Source organism: Triturus cristatus, chromosome 4_1, assembly GCF_964204655.1.
Source record: "Triturus cristatus chromosome 4_1, aTriCri1.1, whole genome shotgun sequence".
Lineage (NCBI taxonomy): Eukaryota > Metazoa > Chordata > Amphibia > Caudata > Salamandridae > Triturus > Triturus cristatus.
In genome coordinates, this window is record NC_140585.1 from 729,561,456 (window position 1) to 729,574,089 (window position 12,634).

A 12,634-nucleotide genomic window follows, 5' to 3' on the forward strand; every position below is an offset into this window, starting at 1 on the left:
TTCTACCTTTAAAAAACAGCATTTTCTTGGGATGAATTGGGCCTGGGCAATCAAGTCCACAGGGCAAATTAATCTGCACACTTGTGTGTTGCAGTTGCAGGCTTAGCCCCACTTACACCGGTTGGCTGGCGTTGCAGTTTCATAGTTGCAAGGGGTGCAGTTTGTTTCCCTGAACTCGGAGCAGCAGCTTTACCTTTGTGGTGGCAGTAGTGGCAATTTCCCTTTGGAACAGGGAAACACCAGATGAAGTCAGGGTGGTAGGCTTGTGCAGCGGAATTCCTCTCCTGCGATGCTGCCTGCTTGGTCAGGTGGAGGGAGGAATCCAGTACATTAGTTGTGGCCTTAATGCCAAGTCCTTTGTGATGGTGTCTCTATGGCAGGTTCAGCAGACATGGGCTTTCCTCCTGCACTCTATAAATTAGTGAGGGGCTTTTGCCAAAATTAGAACCTAGGATAACAGACTCGCAAATGGGCGCACAGGGCATGAAAATTAGATTGTACGCCATTACGGTCCGAACTTTTTGTTTTCATCTCACAGTTGTATTTAACTAGTTATATTTAACCTTGCTGTAAGGATTATTAAAATTATTACTACAGTATTATGAAGGCACCTTGTAAATGGATATTGTGATATACGAATTAAATCAATAAAAAAAATATTTTTTTTTTTAAACTTACAAAAAATGTTTTAACGAAGAAAAAAAAAAAAAAAAAAAAGAAGACGACCTGCTGTCTGGAGTATAGGTTTCCCAAAGTGTTTCATGCATGCAATTTCGGTGAAAGCACACACCTTCTGCCCAATCAAAGCCTATGGTGAAAACTATAAACGTGGGATGGGGGCCCTAAATCATCCCACAGTACTATGTTTTGATGATCACAAGATCTGGCAACAGGTTCAGTACCACATTAAAGGTTAAAAAACGAGGGAAAACACAGATTAGTCAACTGTAGCCATTTAACTCTTACTGATGTAAATCGAGGTCATTCTACAGAACAGTGTCTTAAAATGCCTGGATTAGCAAGCACAAAATCATATCTGAAAACGTCTTGTTGGAAAAACATTGTAGAGAAACAGCTGCAAAACTTAAATACATGAAAAAAATAAATTGACTAATTAATAGGGGGAGCTGCCAGATCCAACAGTGACCTGCTGGGCCACGCAACGCCATTGCCGACACGCCATTACCGCTATTGCCGCCACCGCCAAGAGTCCAGGGGTCAACACAGGACACACCATCTTCCGCGTCGCCGCCCCGGGACTACAACTCCCGGCAGCCTCAGCGGCGGCGCGACGAGGTGACGCGGAGCAAGCGCCAGGAGGCGCCATAAATTACAGAGAGACCCGCTTCGCGGGACGCGTGCGGGACGCGCCGGGCTAAGCCCGGGCAAAGGGCGGGCTGTCTGTGGCCGTCAGGGGCAGAAGGAGGCAGGGCGGGGCCATCCCCCTGACATCGGACATCGGATCTCCTGCCGCACCACAGGTACTGCTGCTGTTCGCTACATTTACCGTCTCGCCCCCTGTGCGTTGCTGTGGTGCTGTTTAGTATAAACGGACTGTGGCTATTTTTCGGGTCCTGTTGTGGGGACAGCCAATTTCAGCCATATTCTATGATGTCAGGCCCCAAGAAAAATAAGGTAGTCTCGGGGCTGGCTCTATGAACAATTTTCTAGTTAAGAGGGTGACCAAGATTAATGAGGATAGAAGAGCTTCCTTGGGCAAAGTAGATGATATGGTTTACGCCCCCTCCCTAGCTATAGCCGCTACATTGGAGGATTTCCCAGATGGCGATAGAATCACGGACTGTTTGCCACAAGATCATAACGTTACCGAACTAATTTGTAATACAGTAGCTCCTATTCTCCAGGAGCATGATAATGCAGTATTGGTCTCCATAATGAATGATACGTTACGCCCTGATTCTGAGGAAGACACAGAAACATTGGAAGAAACTAGGGGCAAGAGACCCGTTAGATCATGCAGAAGGCTACAAAGTAAGAGGGGGGGTAAGACCACCCACAGGAGAAGGGTGGAAAATCATCGGCCGGATAGCCACAGTTCCCCCAAATCCAACCAAATTGCAGAGCCCATGAAGGAACCCAATGCTACTTTGAGCCCAGAGCAGTTTGATCTGCTAATCGAACGTATTGAGGCTGCGGTAAATCTAAAATTTAAAGCCTGTATTGACCGTCTTACAGCCAAATTGGACTCCGCAAATGCGGAAATTAAAAGACTTGGAGCTCTACTGGATCGGCAGCTGGTTAAATTCTCTCAGGCGAATCCCTTACCCCCTCATAATAGTTTAGCAAATCTCGGGGTGACGGGATGTAGTGCTGCAAAAGCTCCCAACTCTCTATCTTTGAGCCCTCCTGTTATTAGTTCGGTCCATAATCTTACTGTTCCCCTAGCAACTCATCCCCTATCAACAGATGAGGATTCCGATCAGGCGAGGGGTTTGCAGAGACCTGGCATTAACAATAATGTTGTACAACGTAGATGCGCCAATACTATTAATTTGCCCCCGGAATGCGCTCCATACGTCATCGTACTTGCAAACGTCCCACTATTCTGCCCAGGTAACACTGAGCCGCAAGTGGAAGCGCATGATTCCCTTAAAAACAAAGTGGTGGCATGGTTAGGCGCTAAATGTGGTTTCCCTTCCAAACTTGCTGGAGACATTATTACGACAAGGAGAGTGAATTGGATTGGCCCATCAAGGAAATTTTGTAGAGGGGACTGCGTGGTTGTGAATTTTAAATATCCACAACACGTGGCCACTGTCCTCCTGCGGGCAGCATCCCTGTTGGAGGACAGTACTAGTATCCGTGTTCGCCCATTGGGGTATTTTTACAACAAGGCCAATTTTCCCTCCGTGTCGAGACCAAGATCTTATCCATTTACCCCGGTGGGGCCTAGTCGGGCGCAGCAATGTTCTTTGCAGGGCCGTGAAAATGCTAGTTCATGGGGTCCCCCCATTTTAACGTATAATAGGTTTGATGTGCTCTCAGGCCTTGACCTCTGTGATTGACGGGAAGAGGGAGAGGGTACAGAGGACGCCGCGGCTGCGGCCCCAACATCTATGGTCCACGTACCTTCTTCTGAGGTGGTCAAGAACAATTTACCTGAGATTATTACTAGTGACAATGGGGGAACGGTTAAGCTGTTATCTTGGAACATTGCTGGGTTGCGGGCAAAGAAGGGAGACCCTAGCTGGGAAAGCTTTGTTAAGAGTTACGATGTTATTGCCTTGCAAGAGACTTGGGACTTGGAGTGTGACTACTGGATAGATGGCTTTACATCTTTTTTTGTCCCTGCCTTGCCTTCCCCAGCTGGTCGGAACAAAGGCGGCCTTATGATGCTGGTTTCGGTGAACTTAAAAGGCAAATTGATTATGTTAGACTGTGCTTCCAAAAATCTTATCATTCTGGAGTTAACCTTAGAGGATGGTGGTAAATTGTTGTTGGTTAACTGTTACAATGCCCCCAATAGTAATCCAGAATCCTCGCTTTTTAATTGGTTATCAGATTTTTTAACTCTCTACGGAGACAAGCAAACCACTTTGTTTCGATTTATTTTAATGGGTGATTTTAATGTTCATTTGTGTTCTAAATGTGTCATGGTCGAATTGGAGGGGCCAGGCAGTGTGTCACCCCCTCATTTAGAACACACACTGAATGGCCGAGCACTTGAACATGTACTGCTGGGAAATGAGTTATTTGAACCTGAATTTTCTGATATTACCACACGGGTTGCCACCTATACGGGAAGGGCTAGCGATTCGATTATTGACTTTATCTTTATCTCGAGATTCTTTCTTAATTATGTGATTACTTATAATGCTATTGATATGCCCATGAGTGATCACAATCCGGTTGGACTGGTGCTAACAAATCGTGCCTTATTGTCAAAATCGGTTGTTTTCCAGCAAACTATTTTGCCTTTAAAAGTAAAGGAACAGGGGAGAAGACTTAAATGGGAGTCGGTTGTACCGGAAATTTTTTTTGTAACTTTATCTAATTCAGTCGCAGATGAGTTAAGGGTGTGTGCTACTCCTTCAGCTGGGCACAATGATATTATATCTTCATTTGAAGGTATTTGCCGGTTTGTGTCTAGCAGTCTTCTAGCCAAAGGGCTGGGGGACAAACAATACCCGGCGAAAGGCTGGTTTGATAAGAACTGTAGTAAAGCTCATAACAGTCTTAAAAAAGCCCTCAATGTCCGCCCAAGGGACAAGGAGCTTGTGGCACGACTGAGGAAGGATTATAACACGGCCATCACTCTACGTAAAAAAGAATTAAAAAGTAAAGCTTGAGAGGACTTAAGGGATAAAGCTACCCTAAAAAACAGTGCTGAGTTTTGGACAATAATAAATTCTCCATTTCTTACAGGCGCCCAAAACTCAGTACAGGAATTAAACATCTCAGAAGTTGAGTGGCTGTCTCATTTTGAAAAAATATACGACAGCCACAGAGAGCCGGACCCTTTTATAACCCCTGTAATTGGTAGTCCAACGGAGCCTGTGAGTTTTGAAACATGTGAGGTACTCAGAGCCATAGAGGAGACAGCAGGGCGTAAGGCCCCCGGCCCCGATGGAGTACCAGCAGATATGTACAGGGCAAATCCACTGTTTTGGGCAAATATTCTAACTAGAGTTTTTAACGCCGCCGCAATAGTGGGTTTCCCTGAGTCCTGGTCCCTCGCTACAATCGTCCCCATATTTAAAAAAGGGCAGAGAGGAGATCCAAAATGTTATCGACCCATATCGCTTTTGGACTACTCAGTTAAAATTTTAAGCAAGGTTGTCCTGGCGAGGATTTCCGCGTGGGCCAGGGGAAATAACATCTTATCCGAGGTACAATTTGGCTTTAGGTCAGGGAGGAGTACTGAGGACCAATGCCTCAACCTCCACCTTATATTGTCCAAATATACCAAAGCAAAAGGGGGCAGCTTATTCCTGGGTTTTATGGACCTGTCCACAGCTTTTGATCTTGTTAATAGATCAAAGCTGTGGGCAATGTTGTTGGAGATGGGCCTCGATAGCTCCTTGGTGTACTTTCTAGCGGAGCTTCACAAAGATCTGAGGGCTCGCATTAGAATGACCACCGACGGAAAGTGCACTGAGAGCTTTAGATCCACTAGAGGGGTCCGCCAGGGTTGTATCCTGGCACCAATGTTGTTCACGCTCTATGTGAACTCTTTGGAGGGTTACCTAACGTCTGCCACAAAAGATTTCCCGAGCATGGGGGGTGCACCAATCCCGGTGCTCCTCTATGCCAATGACGCGGTACTCATAGCTAGGACCCCAGTTGCCCTACAAAAGTTACTGGACGCCTTTTGTAATTTTATGAGTAGTCTCGATTTGGTGATCAACAAAAGTAAATCACATACCATGTCTGTCGGACGTGGTATGCGTAAAGAAAAATCCTTTTACTGTGACGGAGAGGTGATTACTAGTGTTAAGGTCTTCACCTACCTGGGTGTGATTTTTGATCAGAGGGGATCCTGGACACCGCAGGTAACATCTAAAATCAATGCGGTAAGAAGCTCATATGCTGCAATTTTGGGTTTTGCGAAGAGATTGGGGGGGAAACCTATGGAGGCTATTATGGCCATCTATAAAGCCAAGACAATTGCTATTGCTAGATAAGGTGCAGCAGTCTGGGGTTACGTTAACGTCATAGATATCCAGACTGAGGAAAACAAATTTTTTCGCTCATTGCTGGGGTTACCCCAGTCAACTGCTACCTTCTCAGTACACTTAGAGCTGGGAATGGGTTACATTTTAGACATTTTAAATCTAGCTCCACTCCTGATGTGGATAAAGCTTTGGCTTAACCCAAACCTTAGCCTAAATCACCGGATCATCAAAGACTGCTTACAACTTGATCACAGAAGGGATATTCAGTGGCTGTCTTATATTGAAACTATGACAGCTCTTTTGGGACGCCCTGAAATCTTTAGTAGCCCTGAAGCCTTGTGTAGAGCTGACCTGCAGTGGGTGAAAATAAATTTTCTGAGAATTCGCACGGCCGAGCGTGAAGCCCACGATTTATGTAAACCCTCTGTGAGGGCTCACGTTCTGATATCTCAATCCTGTGTGCTGGCCCCTTATTTAATTACGGTAATCAACCCTTTCCATAGATGGCTTTTATCTAAATTTCGGTTTAACCAAATTTATACAGTGCTGTGGGATGTGAAAGACTGGTGCAAGCTGGAGGAATCGGCCCCATGCAAATGTGATGGTTTCTCTATTCAGGATAATGCCCACTTTTTGTTTTTTTGTTCCTTCTATCACGAACCGCGCATAAAATACTTAAAATCTATTCTGAAGGACTTGGGTTTTATCCAGTATAAGCCTGCACTGTTTTATTTACAAATGTTGCTCTCTCCTCTTATTATGTATTGCACTGCTAGTTTTCTAGCCGCATCTGTGAGATGCAAGAGAATAAGGCTAAGTTTGGAAGAACAATAGGAATTTGGATCCAGCCATACTGTTTATTCGAGTGCTTTTTAATGTATTTTATGCAATTATCGCCCTTTTAATCTGTTTTTTAAATTTATAAATTGTTTAATATTGTTTTAAATTTATCAACTGTTTTATAGATGAAATTTTGATATTTGCTGTAGTATGCTTTTATGATTTTAATTAATCGAATAAAGTGGAATTTGACTTGACTTGACTTGACTAATTAATAATCTGGGATTTGCAAACTCAGGAAAAATACAATAAGGTTTATCACCTCTAATAAAAAATAAATATTTTGCATTTCAATAACTATAAATCAACTATAAGTAGTTTGAAAGAATTACTTGCTTCAGTTGCCCTTGAATTTTCTCCAGTTCTTTCTTCAGCTCCTCAGAGTACCATTTCTCCTCCTGGAAAAGAATAACAAAGACAACTAAATGCATTGACAGATGGATCCAATGCTGGTAAAAGGGCTGAAAGCAGTTATTTCCATCGTTTTCATGCATTTAATGAGTCACTTCGTTTAAAAAAAGATGTCTAACCTTTAAAGTAGCTTGTAGTTCTTTGACTTCTTGCTGCAACAGGAATGTTTCATCACTGCATAACGATCATAGGGAGGGGGGACAAAAAACAAAGAACAACAAACATTTTTTCAATGCTTATTAATAGTTATACGGAAGTTCTGCCAATTAATTTTTAAAGATTATTTTAGATCACGCACTGTTTAGACAAACATCTAGGAACCCCCATTTGTGCAGAAATTGAATAGTACACAACCAGAACCCTCAATACAAATAGTCACATTCCAACATCCCCTGTGTTGAGGGTCTGCATGACACCCATGGGCAAATAATGCCACTGTACAACCAAAACCCTCGTCCGTTTGCCTTCCAGCACTCGCTATACTATAATAGCCAAATAGATAAATAGATAAAATCATGTAGCACTGCAAAGTATAGAATTCCAGTGCAGTCAGCTTCATGCCGTTTCTCACTGGCATAAAAAGACACTTGCATATTGGGCCAGAGACACTTCAGGCCTGGCTTCAGCTTTCTGAAGTTGTCGGGGAAAACATGAAGATCTGGTAGAAGTGAATGGGCAACTGTGCTTTTAAAAAGGTCTAGTCTCACTTTTACTCTTCTGGGCTCCAAGCGCTGCCTGTTTTTCAGCCTACAAAAGAAGGAGATCTTGACAGGAAATAGTAAATTTAGGCATGCCTACTTTGAAATGTTCTGGTCATTGTCGGATACATGACACTCCCTCACAGACTTTTACAGTTTCAGATCCACTGGTACCAGCAAATACCCATACCATGATGGGATCTTTTGATCTCTACACAGCAAATACAATGCAATGAAAAGATTGAAAGTCATTGTGGCTTAAGTATAAAGGGGGGAGGGGGAGGTCTGGTTTTAATATCAATGCAGTCTTTCACATGTGGCCTCCATTAGGACCCCAAAGCAACCAGGTGAGTCCTGGCTCAGTCCCTGGCATTCACACTGCTTACAGACGGAGGGTGTCTTCATTGTAAATGTCGTTAGGTGGCCTGATAAGTACATTTCCACAATCTCTATTTCTTCCACCATCACAATCAACTGCATCTTGCACCGTCAACTCTACTCTCAATGCTGCACAACAACAGACCCAGTCTTGCAATTCGCTCTTTGACTTACATTCCACTTTTTCTCCTATTAACCTCTGAAAGGAAAGGCACTCACACTCAACACCCCAAAACACGCCTATGTTTTAACTTGCCTTAACAATCAATCTTATTCTTAAGACAACAGAACATCCTTGTTCTCCAGAATCCTATGTTGCTTCATCAGGATTTAAACTATTCCCTCTGCTCTGCCTCTTACCAACACTACTTCAATAGCAGTGATACAATGGCTTAAGCCTACAGCCACATTTTCCAACTTGCACAGGTTTCCAAAGTGTTAGAACAACTATTGGTAATACAGCATATCAGTTATCTCTTACAATAACCTACTAAACCCTTTTCAATCTGGATTCCCCTTAGTCCATTTCATTGAGAGTACTGCTGGAGACATCTGTCAAATTTCTTAAACTTCAGCTCATTATAACCACCTTTCTTCCATCATCATTCTCTTTGAAGATTCAATACAGATCAACCTACCATCCTAGGTACCTTTGCAAATGTAGGCAACATTACGGATGTGTTCATTCTTTCCACCTACACTACTAACTGTAGTGCTCATGAAAGGCTTGTAGTAGTTCGCCTCCTTCCTCACTCTACACACCACCTAGCTCAGGAACCACCTCCTCTTGTCCTATCACCTTCATGCAAGTAGAACAAAAATGCTTTTGCTTTCCCAGCTCACTTCCCTAACCTCTCCAAGCCTGAATCGGTCTTTAACAGTCAACACTGGGATCCTTCCCTCAAGCATGCCTAATTCATCATAAACCGAGATATTCGATTTCCCTCCATGCTCCACCATAGCTACTCTTCCGATCACCATTCCATTGCTTATTTATCTTCCCTGGTATGTTGCAACCCTTTCCCCTCTGCCAGGACCCTTACTAGCTATAAAACTCCAGCATGAGGTTAGAGCTGGTCACAGAAGCTAAATATCAGATTCCTACTACTCAAGAGAACACCACCACCTATCCGTCCAGACATCCAAATCTCTCATTTCAGAGATTACACTCCCACAATGTGTACGTGTAACAGTCTCCTACTTAATCCCACAGTTCTACTCCTGTTCCTAAGAGAATTTAGAGGGTAAGGTTACAGGCCTTAAACCCATTTTGCATTCCTGAAAGAAGCACTCCAAAATGGTCCACAAATAAACAACTTCATTTTTAGCCCCAATGAAATCCTCCATATATACCTAAAACACAATTTCAGCAAACCTTTGAAAACATTGAGCATAAGGGAGCAATGTCCCAAGCACAAACTGTTAACTCTTCATTCTGTAAAAGGCATATTTCCATTCTCCCTCAAATCTGGCCAGCTCTCCGAATGAACTTGTGGCATACAAATAACAGGATCAATAGAACGAACATTGTTTAAGAGACCCCTCATGATTTGATCCTTAGATGTCAGAATGGCATTATACTCAAGGAGATGGAGGCATCCAGTACTGGAATAATTCATAACTGGAAAGAATACAGGGCATGGGCAGTCTATTATGAATGGAGTCATAGCAGAAATGATGGTGAATAGAACCAAGTCCATACCTTTGGACTGGGGAAGAGAACTGGGCAGGGATGACCTCTAACCCCACTCCTCTTCGTGCTAGCAGTGGTGCCCAGCAGGCTGGATCATCGAGAGCTCGTAGGTGAATGGCATTAGATGGAAACAGTGGAAGAAGGTACAATTTCAGTATATCAGAGGATATTCTACTTTTTAATCCCTAGACATCTAATTATTTTCAGAAACTTGGGACAAGCTCTGAATAGAAAAGATACTGGTGGAACTCTACAGTAACCACGGTGCCGGCCTGGAAAGGATAATGGTTGCATACATCCCATTTAAGAATTTTCACAGACATTTCAACACACCTCGGAGTGCAGGTAACACAAGACCGAGACACCTAGTTTGTGATAATGAACATACTAAGGGAGGAAGTGAGATATTTGCACCCGCTGCCGTTGAGCATGATGGGATTGGATGGATTGCCGTTGAGCATGATGGGATTAGATAGATTGCCCTATGTGAAACTGGAAGGAAAGACGCAAATGTTGTTGTAGATTGAAGGAACACTCCGTATAATGTCAGTTCGTTACAAAACTGGGATCTACATGGTATAAGCCTTCCAACAGCTCTCTATTGGTGGCAATTAATGACTGTGCCCTTGCTGAGAATGATACACCAGTGGTAAAGTTAGACAGAAAGATGATGGGGGCATCATACAGGCAACTACATTGAACAGGGATGGATATGGGAACCTGAAGCATTAAAACACAGCAGATGTCCTGGAACGGGATTATTTAAAGACCAATGTGACCCCATTGTGAATGGGAGAATTGCTAGATGTCGTCACGTGATTGCTGGTGTTCAGGGGTTAGGACCATGTAGATATATTCATTCTGGGAGATATTGTGGGTACAGATGGTATGAAGAAGTACTTCTAGCTGCAGGAGGAATATTGACTGCATTCAACACAATACGTCACACGTTTAAAAGTGAAACATGCAATGGACACACATAAGAGGGACAGGAAAGGGATACTGAAAACACTGACATTCAAGAACAGGATTCTTTGAGAGCCTGTGAAGGGGTGTTCCTGATTTTTAAAACGTTCATAAGTAACACCCCGAATTCCTGCAAGGACTCACAAACACATGGAAAAGGGATTTGGGACCACTAGTAGACACTGAGTGACAAGATGCGTTTAAACATTGTAAGAAGGTGGCAATTCAGGATCATTTTCGATTGATACAACTTAAGATGTTACTACTATAGGATCCAGCTATAAAGATAGGTTTGGTCCCAAGTAGTGAGTCCCTTCAATATAATATCGAGGAGTGTACCTTTATCCTCACTAAATGGAGCTGTAGAGAGCAGCATAGTTTTGGGATAAGTGTATACACTGAAGGGCTTAGAAACTGAAATTCACATTACATCATTATTTACCATCCTGCTGGAGCAACTGACAGACTGACACCTGCAAAGATATAAATTGACACTATGTACACGGGAACTAATGGGAGCAAAAAGGGACATTACATTATAAGGGGAAAATCCGTGAAGACCCACTAAAGCAAGACTGTGACCAAGGATGGATCACTGTGTGTCCTCCCATAGAACTCATTCTACTGTAAAACTTGCTTCCTACATACATTTGAAAGCCCATCTCTTCACTGTGGATAGGTAACACTGCGACAACAAACGTGCCTACATCATTCCACTCCGGCCATCATCATACAGTAAAAATTGTCCATCCTTATAAATATTTAATATTAATGTTTTATACTGGTTGTACATGATGTAGTGTATGGACTAATGACCGCAATTTTCAATCGCAGGCTTTTCCACCCCCCACCAAAACTATTATTTTACTCGTATAGTAATGTCTCCATCTGCACAATCTTGGCATTCAAACTCCACACTATTGGACTCAACAAATCAAATAAACTCAAACATCACAACATAGCCTCAGTGACATGGCCTCTGGGAAAAGCCAAAGCCCCAGCGCCAATGTCACACATTAGGACTGAGACACAGATCAGGAGACGCTTGTATTTGACATATTTAACTACTAGACCATACGTGTTCAGTTCAGTTAGGGAACTGGACATGGACAAAAAGTCTGCCATTGCTTCTTTCTACTTTTTTAAAGTACGAAAACGGCCAGTTTACATACAGCACCTTATACTCGCAGGCTGTATTAGCAAGGCAAATGCAATGCAGCCTATGGTCTCTGGTTGACTGTCAACAACCCTAAAATGAGCAACAAGGCCCCATCAATTAAAGAAAACGCCAGTGCCACGCCAAAACACGTATCGGCTCAATGTCTGCCAAGCTGGGCAGAGGTTATCCTGGGAGAAACAAAAAATAAATGGGAGTCCTAAATCTGACTCAGAAGACCAAAAAAACATAAGAAAAATGCATGCAGAGTGCACGATTAAAGTACCAATACGCCTTACTGCATAGTGAAAGGACGGGGCTCTTTAAGGTGGCAGCAGCAGGCAGGGACACCGTTTCATCCCGGTCCAGTTTTTTCTGAAAGAAACGGGCCATCCAACGATGGGCTTGACATAGCTAGATTGGTCAACATCACGGCTAGTGAAGAAACTGACCTCCAAGAAGTAAGAAAATCTGAACTAGACACTTCAAGCCATTGCTCAATACATTTATCAGGAGAAAATATTAAGCCTTTGAAATGTTGTATTACAAATACACAAGTAGTTCACATTATTACCTTTTTGACGACCTATTAGCTTCTCCATCGTGACCAGGGTAATTGCCAGATTCGTGTGCTGCTTCATAATGTTTGAAAAGTTCTTCAGCTGATCCATGCGATATCATGCACAGGGGGCAAATGAAGCCCTAATGCAAAACAATCAGAAGTATGGATTAGCCAAACAAAGCACAGCATTTTTACATCGCATGCACTAACCTGACAATACCAAAAAAATACTCCGACAAAAAAATGACTGTATATTTATGAACATTTTAATCAAAAAGTAATCGCCAAAGAAGT

General features: G+C 43.0%; 1 protein-coding gene across 2 annotated transcripts in view; it reads right to left on the reverse strand.

The window, feature by feature from the left end:
• The window catches only part of EEA1 (early endosome antigen 1), a 603,471-nt gene that overhangs the window by 549,200 nt on the left and 41,637 nt on the right, over positions 1-12,634 (reverse strand). For both annotated transcript variants that reach the window (XM_085653202.1, XM_085653203.1), the window contains exons 3-5: positions 12,353-12,480; positions 7,007-7,061; positions 6,809-6,874 (exon numbers count right to left, since the gene is read on the reverse strand). In XM_085653202.1, the coding sequence (XP_085509328.1) occupies positions 6,809-6,874; positions 7,007-7,061; positions 12,353-12,480 (249 nt within the window). The remainder of the gene's footprint in view (positions 1-6,808; positions 6,875-7,006; positions 7,062-12,352; positions 12,481-12,634) is intronic.